At 42.4% G+C, this 13,951-nt stretch overlaps 3 protein-coding genes across 5 annotated transcripts in view; 2 read left to right on the top strand and 1 right to left on the bottom strand.

The window, feature by feature from the left end:
* Window positions 1-2,910: 2,910 nt before the first annotated feature.
* LOC114546744 (high choriolytic enzyme 1-like) lies at window positions 2,911-3,695 on the bottom strand. Its single transcript, XM_028565759.1, has one exon. It carries the CDS (start codon window positions 3,693-3,695, stop codon window positions 2,943-2,945), a length of 753 nt encoding a protein of 250 aa, XP_028421560.1. The 3' UTR covers window positions 2,911-2,942.
* Window positions 3,696-8,397: 4,702 nt separating this feature from the next.
* Window positions 8,398-9,150, top strand: LOC114546703 (high choriolytic enzyme 1-like). The gene has a single exon (XM_028565691.1). The coding sequence runs from the start codon at window positions 8,398-8,400 to the stop codon at window positions 9,148-9,150; it is 753 nt and encodes a 250-aa protein (XP_028421492.1).
* Window positions 9,151-10,824: 1,674 nt separating this feature from the next.
* heatr4 (HEAT repeat containing 4) overlaps window positions 10,825-13,951 on the top strand; it is a 35,346-nt gene continuing 32,219 nt past the window's right edge. For all 3 annotated transcript variants that reach the window (XM_028564965.1, XM_028564963.1, XM_028564964.1), the window contains exon 1: window positions 10,825-11,133. The gene's annotated coding sequence lies outside the window, so the exon portion shown is untranslated. The remainder of the gene's footprint in view (window positions 11,134-13,951) is intronic.

Raw genomic sequence — 13,951 nt, 5'->3', positions numbered from 1 at the left:
GTAATTAGCCTGTGTCTATGTTATCTCCTTACATATACCTACACTCTCCGTCTCTGTAAGATTGGGAATGATTGAGATTTCTCTCGGCACAGCTACCAGAAGACTGGAATGCATGTGACAAAAGAGGGGAGACCAAACAGGTTAAAATGGCAATCAAGTGTTTATTGCAACATAAACAAACTATTATCAAAAGAATCAAAACGGATTTGAAATCAGTGTGATCACTAGTGTGTGAGGTGTATGTGTGAGTGCAAGATATGTAAGCAAATGACAACTGCAACAACAGAAACAAACCAAACCCAAACCAGGAGATGTGAAACCTAGGAGCAGGAGAATGAAGAGAGAGAACAATCAAACATGACTTGTATAAATAGTCTTGGTTGAGGCCTATCCAGGTGTCCACCAATCAACTAACAAGCCCTCCCAACCTGCCAGCTCAGCCCATAAAGCCAAAGAAGCCAACAGCAGGCAGAAAAGGGAGGGGTGGTAACATTAAAGCAATGGCCCAATCCAAAAGTGAGCCCTGAGGACTAAGGACTAAGGACTCACATACTTAAGTGATCTCAGGTACTAAGTGAGTGAGTGTGTGAGGCCACATGGGCTCAGATAGGTAGAAATGGGATCGGGACAGCACTTCACCAGATCACATTTGTTACCTTGGCGACGTTTAATAACAAAGATGTTGCTGACACTTGTCGGTTTGGGAATTTTCATTTTAAGTTCGTTGCTTTCCACACCGCCGAGGCCCAGGAGACGGCGGCCTGATTCCAAACTCTTGTTTTACCAGCTGGACACCAGGTTGGTCCGTTCCGGGGTCGTGAGTCGTGCTGTTGTTTACCTTTGTAATTTCCGTATTTCCCTATCGTCTCCGCCTGTAAACGTCACAACGCTTTGCACTGTGGGTAATTCCCTTTGGTGAAGTCTGCATCGATGCAGACTCACGGAAATGGCTCGGTAAGTGTGTGCTCAAACCCTCACGCCCTTTGAAATTCGACATTGGGACAACCCTAAAGCCCTTACGAATTTCACGTATCCCAATCGAACACAAACTGTATACAAGTTTACAGTGTTGCCAATGTATGTGTGTGAGCTGATTTACACAAGATTAATAAGTAAGTTTTAGAAATAGATAAATGAACAACACAAACAAATGAATGATTGAATGCATGTTTTAATTAGTTAGCATACAGTATCAGAGAATTCACAGATTCATAGTCTTAGATTCTGCTGTCTGCTTAAAGAATATTTGAACAGAAACTTGTTTTCATAACTGATAACTTGTCAGGCTGGTGCGAAGGTAGGCAAGGTTGGGACCCAAATGCAGTTTAAAGAGTTTTAATAATGACAGGCAAAACTTACTTGGAGCAATAATCCCCAAAAAAAAAATCAAGGAAATCCAGGACATGGGATTCAGAAACAAAACAGAACGCACAGCAAACAAGCCGAGACAATCCAACGAGGGAAACCCAGAGACTAAACCCACCAGGTAACGAGGACTAACGATGAACAGGTGGCACAACAGCTGAAACAAATGAGACAAACACATCAAGGGTGGTGATGGTGCAGTGGATATGACACATGCCTTTGGTGTGAGAGTTCAGGGTTCGATTCCCACTGTGAAACATCAACCAATGTGTCCCTGAGCAAGGCACTTAACCCCTAGTAGCTCAAGAGGTGTGCGACCTCTGACATGTATAGCAAATGTAAGTCACTTTGGATAAAAGCGTCAGCTAAATGACATGTAATGTCTTGGGCTGTTAAACAATTAATTTTTTAAATCGCGATTAATTGCCAAATTTCTATAGTTAATTAATCGCATGTTTTATCACATGAATAAAATTGTATTATTTTGCACTTCAGAACTGTTTTTAAGTACATATTGACAATGGAAAGCCATTCTTACCAGTGTATCCTGATTGGGAATCAAATGAATGCAAAGAAAGTGACTTTATGAACTTGACTTTAAGATTTGTAATTGTTTATTTATTTATTTACTGTAAACAAAAGAAAAATGTGTGAATCTGTCATTATTGCACAATTCCTCCAAGTAGGCCTACATACCCTAACTAAGATGTAACACTTACACTTTGCTTATACAGTACAAACAAAATGGTCCAAAACCAGACGCCACAGCGGGACATTTCTAACCTTTACATTTTTCTAATAAGGAATGTCACAATTCTCCTGGACAGAAAAGAGGGTGGACAATGTCCCAAATGACAAAACCAGTCCAAAAACCCCCGATACAAACAACACACTCCTAAAACCGTATGCTGATATACACATAGTCAATATAGTGTGCAGTAACTCCTATGTAAATAATGTTGATCACCGGTTAATGAGACAGCGTTTGCACTTTGCAGCAGCTCCAGTGTGGCTGCTTTCTCCGTGGGGTACAGGCTGTGTGTGCGTGAAACTATCGTCCCCCTCGACAACTTTTTAAAAGCAAACTTTCCATTCAGAATCTTATTGGTGTCCATTTCGGCGTCTGGCGTTCGCCATCCACTCAAAACGTAACGTTAGCCTGCTACTCATTGGCCGGCTCGCCAAGCCCAAACCAGTGTGTGCGGCGTGCCTGTTGTTGTGTTTCTGGTCCAGCTAGATCCGGTGTGGTAGTTGTAGTTTTTCTAACGTTACCAGCTGTTGCAACAGCATGTGAAAAAAAAACTACAAAGTTTGCTCGGCCAAAAAGAACGTTAATCTATAGCGATAAAAAAAAATTGAAGCCGTTAAAATGGGTTTGCGTTAACGGCGTTATAATAACGCGTCTAACTGACAGCACTAGTGAGGTCACAAAGTGAAACCAGACAAGACAGAAAACCAGACTTTCAAAAATAAAACAGGGAACTGAGCAAAACAGAAAATCAAGACTACCACAATATGACAGAACGCGGAACAAAATACCAAAACCCTGACATAACTTAGGATAAGATGTGTTGCTTTTAGCAGCTGTAGAGCTTATTGATCCTTATGATGTCCCAGGCAGACAAGCTCTGACTCTGGCCGATCGGGACGTGAGAGTCGGGGATGGGGTCGATGGTGTCCTGCCCGTTGATGGAGAAGGCTGTTCTTGCATATTCCATGATGGAGCTGTAGTCGTAGGGAGTGTTCTGGTTGTTGGTGACCTGCTTGTTGAAGTTGTAGACCTGCTGAGGGTCGATGTTGGTCCAGTTGATCGTGACGTAGTTGTCGCGATCGCTCCGGCTCTGTTCGTGCCAGAAGCCCAGAGCGTGGTTGAACTCGTGCTGGATGGTGCCGTAGTAGAGGCAGCCCGGCCTCTGCAGAGAGAGAAGCTGAGCGCCTCCCGATTTGCCCACATAGGAGAAACATCCCGATTGGTTCTCCACGCTGACGTAGTCGGTCTCGTTGGTACGGGGCACAAAGCGGATACAGGTTGTGCTGTGGAAGCCCTGCAAGGCGCTGACAATCAGCTGCTTCTCTGAGCTGGTGAAGTCACTGCTCACGGTGAAGGGGACCAGCACCAGGCCACTGGAGTTTTTCTTCCAGAAGCAGTTCTGGTTAGGGCATATGAGGGCGTTTCTGGTCATGGGAACCAGCAGGTCTCCTTCCAGCAGGAACTCATCACTGCCCTTGTTGGAGGTGAGAATCCTGGTGGTGATGTCGACGGTGTCTGGAAGAGGAAGGGCCTGAGAGAGGCCGAGCAGCAGCAGCAGCAGGCTGGCAGAGGGACTCATCTTCAGGGTCGGTCTGGAGGCTGTGGGGCTTCTCTGGAGAGCTGCTGTGGAGAGACTCCTCGGAGCTGGATGTTTGACTCAGTTCAGTCCAGGGTCTTTATACTCTCCTCTACAGGTGTGTCAGCAGGAGACTTATGGGTAAACCTCTGAAGGGAGGGACTCCACAGACCAACAAACAGTCCTCTGTCCAGTTTATCCACATTGTGTACATAGCTACACTGAGCTTAGCTGGCTTTTATTTTTCTTTGGTTTACAAATGGCTTTTTAGCAACCTGTATCAAATTAAATGTGTGTGACCGAAATACTGTTTATTCACTCTCTGATGAGCTGCATAATTGAAATCCCCATGTGCACCTTTTAGGACATTCTGAAGAAGAAGGTAGGGAAGGAAATAAGAAGGAAAGGAAGTATATGTAGGCGCTTTCTTTCCTTCTCTACGTCCTCTTACTGTGTAGCTGCTGCTCTGCACACACACACACAAACACAAACACACACAGATATACACAGGCACACATTCAGGAGAGTTGGATGTGTTTTATAAACTCCTCTGAAGCATAAATAAAGGAATGGCGTGGAGTACGTGGAGTACGTGCAGTACGTGGAGTACGTGCAGTACGTGGAGTACGTGCAGTACGTGGAGTATGTGGAGTATGTGGAGTACATGACAGGTGGAGGTGTGTTTAAAGGTTGATGTGTCAGCGCTACAGGTTTCTCTCTCTGCTGTGACCTTTAACCTTTCAGTGTTTAACACAAACAGCATCCTCCTCCTTTGTCTGGCTCCTGGTGGCTCCAGACTATCAACCAGGTCAGAACCAGCACTCGGGGTTCAGGTCAGCTGACCTCTGGACTCCACCTGACTCAGAGACCTTCAGTGTATGTATGTGTGTGTGTGTGTGTGTATATGTGAGTGAGTGTGTGTGTGTGTGTGTGTGTATATGTGAGTGAGTGTGAGTGTGTGTGTGTGTGTATATGTGTGTGTGTGTGTGTGTGTGTGTGTGTGTGTGTGTGTGTCTGTGTCTTTGTGTGTGTGTGTGTGTGTGTGTGTGTGTGTGTGTGTGTGTGTGTGTGTGTGTGTGTGTGTGTGTGTGTGTGTGTGTACCTGTTTTACTATATTCGTGGGGTTCAAAAACCGGGGACTACAGTATACTTGTGGGGCCTGCACAGCCTCGTGGGGACCAAAATGCTGGACCCCACAAGGTTAAAGGGCTGTTTGAGGGTTGACTTGGTTTTAGGATTAGGGTTAGAATTAGGTTATGGTTAGAGTGAGGGTAAGGGTTAAGTTTAGGCATTTAGTTGTGATGGTTAGGGTGAGGGTAAGGGCCTTGGGAATGCATTATGTCAATGATGGGTCCCCACAAAGATAGTAAAACAAACGCGTGTACGTGTGTGTGTGTGTGTGTGTGTGTGTGTGTCTGTCTATATGTACGTATAACTCTATCCTGTAGAAATGATTATGGGCGCAACTTCCGGTGAGATAGCGGAAGGAGCCGTGTCCTAGTAACGTTAAAGGAACACGCCGACTTATTGGGACTTTATCTTATTCAGCGTAACCCCCAGAGTTAGACTAGTCCATACATACAATTCTCATCTCTGTGTGTGCTGTAACGCTGTCTGACGGCTCCAGCGGCATCAGGTCAGCACAGATCCTGCAGGTGAATGGTTCCAGTAATCCTACTGCTCCGAATAAGTGACAAAATAACTCCAACATGTTCCTATTTACATGTTGTGATTTGTAGAGTCACAGCGTGTACAAAAAACAACGTAACATGAGACACAGCCGTCTTCTAACAGTAAACAAACCGGGAACTCATCATTCTTCTTCCTCCAAACACGGTTAGTGGAATTATGACCAAAAAGTTCTATTTTGGTCTCATCTGACCACATGACTTTCTCCCATGACTCCTCTGGATCATCCAAATGGTCATTGGCAAACTTAAGACGGGCCTGGACATGTGCTGGTTTAAGCAGGGGAACCTTCCGTGCCATGCATGATTTCAAACCATGACGTCTTAGTGTATTACCAACCGTAACCTTGGAAACGGTGGTCCCATCTCTTTTCAGGTCATTGACCAGCTCCTCCCGTGTAGTTCTGGGCTGATTTCTCACCTTTCTGAGGATCATTGAGACCCCACGAGGTGAGATCTTGCATGGAGCCCCAGTCCGAGGGAGATGTCATGTTTAGCTTCTTTCATTTTCTAATGATTGCTCCAAAAGTGGACCTTTTTTCACCAAGCTGCTTGGCAATTTCCCTGTAGCCCTTTCCAGCCTTGTGGAGGTGTACAATTTTGTCTCTAGTGTCTTTGGACAGCTCTTTGGTCTCGGCCATGTTAGTAGTTGGATTCTTACTGATTGTATGAGGTGGACAGGTGTCTTTATGCAGCTAACAACCTCAAACAGGTGCATCTAATTTAGGATAATAAATGGAGTGGAGGTGGACATTTTAAAGGCAGACTAACAGGTCTTTGAGGGTCAGAATTCTAGCTGATAGACAGGTGTTCAAATACTTATTTGCAGCTGTATCATACAAATAAATAGTTAAAAAATCATATATTGTGATTTCTGGATTTTTTTTTTTAGATGTCTCTCACAGTGGACATGCACCTAATTTCAGACCCCTCCATGATTTCCAAGTGGGAGAACTTGCAAAATAGCAGGGTGTTCAAATACGTGAGACCGGGTTGGCCCTTCACCATACCTAGAGATTAACATGGTTTTATGTCAGTTAGCCTAATAGCTAGTTTGATTTGCATGTATGTATGTGATGATGTGGGGGCCATCCATCCATCCATCCATCTATCTTTGTCCGCTTATCCGGTGTCGGGTCGCGGGGGGAGCAGCTCCAGCAGGGGACCCCAAACTTCCCTTTCCCGAGCAACATTAACCAGCTCTGACTGGGGGATCCCGAGGCGTTCCCAGGCCAGGTTGGAGATATAATCCCTCCACCTAGTCCTGGGTCTTCCCCGAGGCCTCCTCCCAGCTGGACCTCCCTCCACCTAGTCCTGGGTCTTCCCCGAGGCCTCCTCCCAGCTGGACCTCCCTCCACCTAGTCCTGGGTCTTCCCCTGAGGCCTCCTCCCAGCTGGACCTCCCTCCACCTAGTCCTGGGTCTTCCCCGAGGCCTCCTCCCAGCTGGACCTCCCTCCACCTAGTCCAGGGTCTTCCCCGAGGCCTCCTCCCAGCTGGACCTCCCTCCACCTAGTCCTGGGTCTTCCCCGAGGCCTCCTCCCAGCTGGACCTCCCTCCACCTAGTCCTGGGTCTTCCCCGAGGCCTCCTCCCAGCTGGACGTGCCTGGAACACCTCCCTAGGGAGGCGCCCAGGGGGCATCCTTACCAGATGCCCGAACCACCTCAACTGGCTCCTTTCAGCGCGCAAAGGAGCAGCGGCTCTCCGAGCTCCTCACGGATGACTGAGCTTCTCACCCTATCTCTAAGGGAGACGCCAGCCACCCTCCTGAGGAAACCCATTTCGGCCGCTTGTACCCTGGATCTCGTTCTTTCGGTCATGACCCAGCCTTCATGCCCATAGGTGAGGGTAGGAACGAAAACTGACCGGTAGATCGAGAGCTTTGCCTTCTGGCTCAGCTCTTTTTCGCCACAACGGTGCGATAGATTGAATGTAATACCGCACCCGCTGCGCCCGATTCTCCGACCAATCTCCCGCTCCATTGTCCCCTCACTTGCGAACAAAACCCCAAGGTACTTGAACTCCTTCACTTGGGGTAAGGACTCATTCCCTACCTGGAGAAGGCATTCCATCGGTTTCCTGCTGAGAACCATGGCCTCCGATTTAGAGGTGCTGATCCTCATCCCAACCGCTTCACATTCGGCTGCGAACTGACCCAGTGAGTGCTGAAGGTCGCAGGCCGATGATGCCATCAGGACCACATCATCTGCAAAGAGCAGCGATGAGATCCCCAGCCCACCGAACTGCAACCCCTCCCCACCCCGACTACGCCTCGATATCCTGTCCATAAATATTACAAACAGGATTGGTGACAAAGCGCACCAGGAGCCAGACAAAGGAGGAGGATGCTGTTTGTGTTAAACACTGAAAGGTTAAAGGTCACAGCAGAGAGAGAAACCTGTAGCGCTGACACATCAACCTTTAAACACACCTCCACCTGTCATGTACTCCACATACTCCACGTACTGCACGTACTGCACGTACTCCACGTACTTCACGTACTCCACGTACTGCACGCTATTTCTTTACTTATGCTTCAGAGGAGTTTATAAAACACATCCAACTCTCCTGAATGTGTGCCTGTGTATATCTGTGTGTGTGTGTGTGTGTGCAGAGCAGCAGCTACACGGTAGGAGGACGTAGATAAGGAAAGAAAGAGCCTACATATACTTCCTTTCCTTCTTATTTCCTTCCCTACCTTCTTCTTCAGAATGTCCTAAAAGGTGCACATGGGGATTTCAATTATGGTTGCTAAAAAGCCATTTGTAAACCAAAGAAAAATAAAAGCCAGCTAAGCTCAGTGTAGCTATGTACACAATGTGGATAAACTGGAAAGAGGACTGTTTGTTGGTCTGTGGAGTCCCTCCCTTCAGAGGTTTACCCATAAGTCTCCTGCAGACACACCTGTAGAGGAGAGTATAAAGACCCTGGACTGAACTGAGTCAAACATCCAGCTCCGAGGAGTCTCTCCACAGCAGCTCTCCAGAGAAGCCCCACAGCCTCCAGACCGACCCTGAAGATGAGTCCCTCTGCCAGCCTGCTGCTGCTGCTGCTCGGCCTCTCTCAGGCCCTTCCTCTTCCAGACACCGTCGACATCACCACCAGGATTCTCACCTCCAACAAGGGCAGTGATGAGTTCCTGCTGGAAGGAGACCTGCTGGTTCCCATGACCAGAAACGCCCTCATATGCCCTAACCAGAACTGCTTCTGGAAGAAAAACTCCAGTGGCCTGGTGCTGGTCCCCTTCACCGTGAGCAGTGACTTCACCAGCTCAGAGAAGCAGCTGATTGTCAGCGCCTTGCAGGGCTTCCACAGGAAAACCTGTATCCGCTTTGTGCCCCGTACCAACGAGACCGACTACGTCAGCGTGGAGAACAAATCAGGATGTTTCTCCTATGTGGGCAAATCGGGAGGCGCTCAGCTTCTCTCTCTGCAGAGGCCGGGCTGCCTCTACTACGGCACCATCCAGCACGAGTTCAACCACGCTCTGGGCTTCCGGCACGAACAGAGCCGGAGCGATCGCGACAACTACGTCAGGATCAACTGGACCAACATCGACCCTCAGCAGGTCTACAACTTCAACAAGCAGGTCACCAACAACCTGAACACTCCCTACGACTACAGCTCCATCATGGAATATGCAAGAACAGCCTTCTCCATCAACGGGCAGGACACCATCGACCCCATCCCCGACTCTCACGTCCCGATCGGCCAGAGTAAGAGCTTGTCTGCCTGGGACATCATAAGGATCAATAAGCTCTACAGGTGCTAAAGACAATACATCTTATCCTAAGTTATCAGTTATGAAAACAAGTTTCGGTTCAAATATTCCTCAAGCAGACAGCAGAATCTAGGACTATGAATCTGTGAATTCTCTGATACTGTACGCTAACTAATTAAAACTGTGGTAGCAAATTTTATTTTAACTATTTGTTTAATGATGTTAACTATTTGTTTAATGATGTTAACTATTTGTTTAATGATGTTAACTATTTGTTTAAAGATTGTTTTAACCCTCCACAAAATCCTGCTCCTTCCTGTAGACTTTTAAAGCACCAGAGAGGGGAACAGCTACAGCTATCAACTATTAGCCTAGAGAGTTATTTAGTTTTCCTAGCCTGAAGCTCCTCACATTGTTGACTTTTTTTAGGCTAATGTTAGGAACAGAGAGCAGAGGGGAAGGTGAGACAATAGTTTGACTGTTAATGATGTCCTCTTTTCAACTATGAGCATGCTAAAGACATTTAGAGGGGTAGCTTAACGGAGTTTCTTCACTATATGATGTTTTGATGTTTAGACTTTAGGTTAGAAAGACATTTTCAGTTGTGCTGCGTGTACCTTTGAAACTGTTTTCTCCATTTGCAAATGTAAATAAATATTTAAAGAACAAACTTTGGTTTAATTCTCAAACAGTCGTTATTTGTTTTGATTTTATCATGAATATCACTAACCCTGTTGCTTCAAGAAAAACTACATATAAAACTTACTTATTGGTCTTGTGCAAATCAGCTCACACATATAGATTGGCAACACTGTAAACTTGCACACAGTTTTTGTTCAATTGGGAAACGACAGTGGGCACAACTGGAGTCACATGTGCAAAACTCCAACTACAGTCTGAGGCAACAGGTAATCTATACCTATCAGCTCCAGACCACCCCTCCCCTCACGGGCCAGCTCCTTGATGGAGACCAGGAGAGGTGCAGAGGGATCCTGGGGATAAATAATTATATATATTTATATTTAATTAATAATATATATTATTATATTATATTATTATTATATAATTAATAATAATTATTATTATTATATAATTATTATTAATAATAATATTATATAATAATAATAATAATAATAATGGGAGACATATTTTTTTCGAAATAAGCAACAAAAACATTAAAAAAGCTACAAAAAACATCACAAAAATTGTTGACCAAAACTTTGAAAAAAATATTGAAAAAAGCAACAAAACGTCAATTTTTTTAAATAAAAAATGTCCCAAAATACCTCGAAAAAGGCAACAAAAACGTCAAATAATTGTCGCCTATGGTTTGACCTGCTCTCCTCTTACCTCTACTTAATTACTATTTTACAGTTTAATTATTCTTACTGTAAATGAAAAGAAAGCAAAATATTGTGATTTATTTTTCCCCCCAGTAAATTACTTGTCAATTGCTGCCAGTTGTATGGGTAGGCTACTATCTAATTAATTTGACATAGTCAAAAGGTCTTATTATGAAAAAAAGTCAATATTTTGAAAAAGTCATTATTATTGGAAAAGGTTCTCATTATAAAGACTTACTTGACTTACTACTTTTTTTTTTTTTATCACGTTGACAAAAATAAGTTTCTATATTGTCCAAAAAGTCAGCACATACAATTATTATTATTTTATAGGAGAGAGCCTCAACCTATGGCCTCAACCACTGTTGCTATGGCGACCACACAAGTCGCAGAGCAGCGTAAGTTAGTATCTTGGTTACTGGTGTTTATTTTGTCCCAGTTTAATCGCCCAGTGTTCCTAGTTACTGACCTTATTATATGTTAATAATTTAGAATTTAATACTGACTTTTGGGACACTGTAGGAACTGAGGTTATTGTTAGGAGGTTGTAGCAACAGAGACGGAAAGCGGCGGGAAAGTGTTGAATGTTTGTTTACAAAGAAGCTCTCAAAAATGGCGTCAGATCAAACAAGTTAACTAGCTAGTTTACTTTGCTGAACTTGTGGGAACGAGGCAGCTTTCTTTTGGAAAGGTAAGACATTTGTTTTTAACTTTTCAAGGAGCCAGGTACGGTTAGTTAGCAGTTGGGATATATTGTAGGATTGTATGCGGGTAAAAAAAAAATAAAAAAATCTAAACCATATTCCTTTAACAAAATGTGTAAATGTATATTTGTTTCACTTTTTCACAAAGAATTCTCCCCTTACCAAAAATGAATTGTGTTTGTTTTAATCAGGAGATTTGACTGGTATATTCGGCATACAACAAACACACCTATAATCTCTTATTTTGATTTAATTGTAACGTTTATCCGTACAACCTTGCTATATACACAGCGGAGGTCGGTGACAGAGAGACACGTTAAAAACTACTTTTTCAGAACGAGGATTGGTGGGGCAAACAAACTCTTTATCTCACAGTATTCGGGTTATTTTCACATCTTAAACGGAAACTTTTAAACTAATTTTAATTCGATACACATTCTAGGATTGTATGCGGGGAAAATATCCAAACCATATTCCATTAAGAAAATGTGAAAATTTATATTTGTTTCACTTTTTCACAAAGAATTCACCCCTCACCAAACATGAATTAGGTTTTTTTTTTAATCAGGAGTTTTGAGCGGTATATTCGGCATACAACAAACACACCTATAATGTCTTAATTTCAATTTAATTGTAACTTTTATCCGTACAACCTAGCTGTATACTAACGTCATACACAGCGGAGGTTGATGAAAGAGAGACACGTTAAAAAGTACTTTTTCAGAACAAGGTTTGGTGGGTTATCTCACAATATTCGGGTTATCTTCACATCTTAAACGGCAGATTTTAAACCTATTTTAATGCGATTGTAACGTTTCTTTCCTCTCACTGTTTATTGTTACGCACCAAAAAACACCAAGACCAATCCCTTATATGTAAGTAATCCTGCTTGGATAGAAACCTGTTTCTGATCCGATATATTATCGGTTATTCCCAACCAGGACTACTAGCTACTGCTGAAGAATATATCCACATATTAACAGTTAACACTGTAGAGTCAAAACTAGTAAGTAAGTGAAGAATTTTAGCTAACATAAATGATTAAATGGTCGAAATAACTAGCTAAAGTAATGGAGAAACTGTTAACTTAGGTAAAAGTATAATGGCTTAAAGTAAAGTGAATAGATGCATGTTTGAAACATTCAGCTTTACTCCAAGTAGTAGTAGCCTAGGTACTGTTTTCGATACAAATGTTATATATATATATATATATATATATATATATATATATATATATATATATATATATATATATATATATATATATATATATAAAATTAAAGTACAACGTTACAAATTAAGGCCCAAATCTTTTTACTTTTAAGCTCCTACTTCGTGAGCCGTCTCTGTATAAGGTAGAGTTTTTCCAGCGTGTCTCTACGATGTGTAACGTTAGACAGCCAATCACAGACATTATTACAGCTTGGTAGAAGCATTCTGCATGCTGATTGGCTCACTAACGCTAGCTACTCCTGGTTGCTTGGCAACAGTAAATAGAAATTCTCAGGTGCTACCTTTTTTAAAAGGTACAATTTGTGAAAACAAAGAGATTGAACTTGTAGTACACTACTCATTTCATAATAATAATAATAATAATAATAATAATAATAATAATAATTTATACTTTATTAATCCCGCAAGGGGAAATTCCAATTTCGTTATAGAACATGTTTTCATAAAGAATAAAAAACAGATAAGAAAATGAAAGAATAAAATAAAAAATAAATATTACATATCAGTCAATAGATAGACAATTGAAATAAATATCATATAACAAGTAGTCAGTAAAAAAATGATAAACAACAAAAGTACATAGCCAGAGTATCAGACAGTTAATATCAGTTAAATTAATTATAAAGTTAAATCAGATAAGCATTGCACAAATTTTGATGCTGATTTACCCTCTAATCCATACAAATAAATACAATCCATATAAGTTTTTAAAAACATTGAAAATAGGTTTGTTTTTCATAAATTTCGATTTATGAATAAAGAATTTTCCAAGCAAAATTATTAAGTTGACAAAATATTGTACGGATTAGTTTGAGTCAGAAAAGTAAAAGAAGATATCAAAATTAGATAAATGTATGTTGGAGCCAAGTTGTCCATTAATGAAACCTTGTATATCATTCCACAGAGAAGAGCTATGTGAACAGCTATAGAATAAATGGTTTCCATAAAGCAAAAGCTGCATTTTTCGTCTACGGTAGGGATACATTTAGAGATAATCTTCTCCGGTGCTACCTTCAAGCACGTCTTAAGTCACTTCAGAGGTATTGTTAAGTCACAAGAACGATGTTTTTGGATTTAAAAGTATTTATTTCTCGATAAAAGTAACAAAATATATGAGATAAAATGCCAAACGTATCAGATATGTACATAAATACGATGTCCTGGAGCGTTTTCCGCCATCTTGGAGGATTTTCTTTGACTCGAGCAACCAACATACAGCGGGGCAAAAACGTATTTAGTCGGCCACCAATTGTGCAAGTTCTCCCACTTAAAAAGATGAGAGAGGCCTGTAAAGAACAAAAATCCAGAAAATCACATTGTAGGATTTTTAATGAATTAATTGGTAAATTCCTCGGTAAACCAAGTATTTGGTCACCTAGAAACAAGCAAGATTTCTGTCTCTCACAGACTTGTAACTTCTTCTTTAAGAGGCTCCTCTGTCCTCCACTCGTTACCTGTATTAATGGCACCTGTTTGAACTTGTTATCAGTATAAAATACACCTGTCCACAACCTCAAACAGTCACACTCCAAACTCCACTATGGCCAAGACCAAAGAGCTGTCAAAGGACAC

This window comes from Perca flavescens, chromosome 20, assembly GCF_004354835.1.
Source record: "Perca flavescens isolate YP-PL-M2 chromosome 20, PFLA_1.0, whole genome shotgun sequence".
Classification (NCBI taxonomy): domain Eukaryota; kingdom Metazoa; phylum Chordata; class Actinopteri; order Perciformes; family Percidae; genus Perca; species Perca flavescens.
The sequence above is the reverse complement of the archived record's forward strand: the minus strand, read 5'-3'. Positions and strand labels throughout refer to the sequence as shown.

Bases quoted from the DNA above. Each gene is read 5' to 3' on its own strand.
- LOC114546744 (XM_028565759.1), bottom strand. From the start codon at position 3,695: ATGAGTCCCTCTGCCAGCCTGCTGCTGCTGCTGCTCGGCCTCTCTCAG.
- LOC114546703 (XM_028565691.1), top strand. From the start codon at position 8,398: ATGAGTCCCTCTGCCAGCCTGCTGCTGCTGCTGCTCGGCCTCTCTCAG.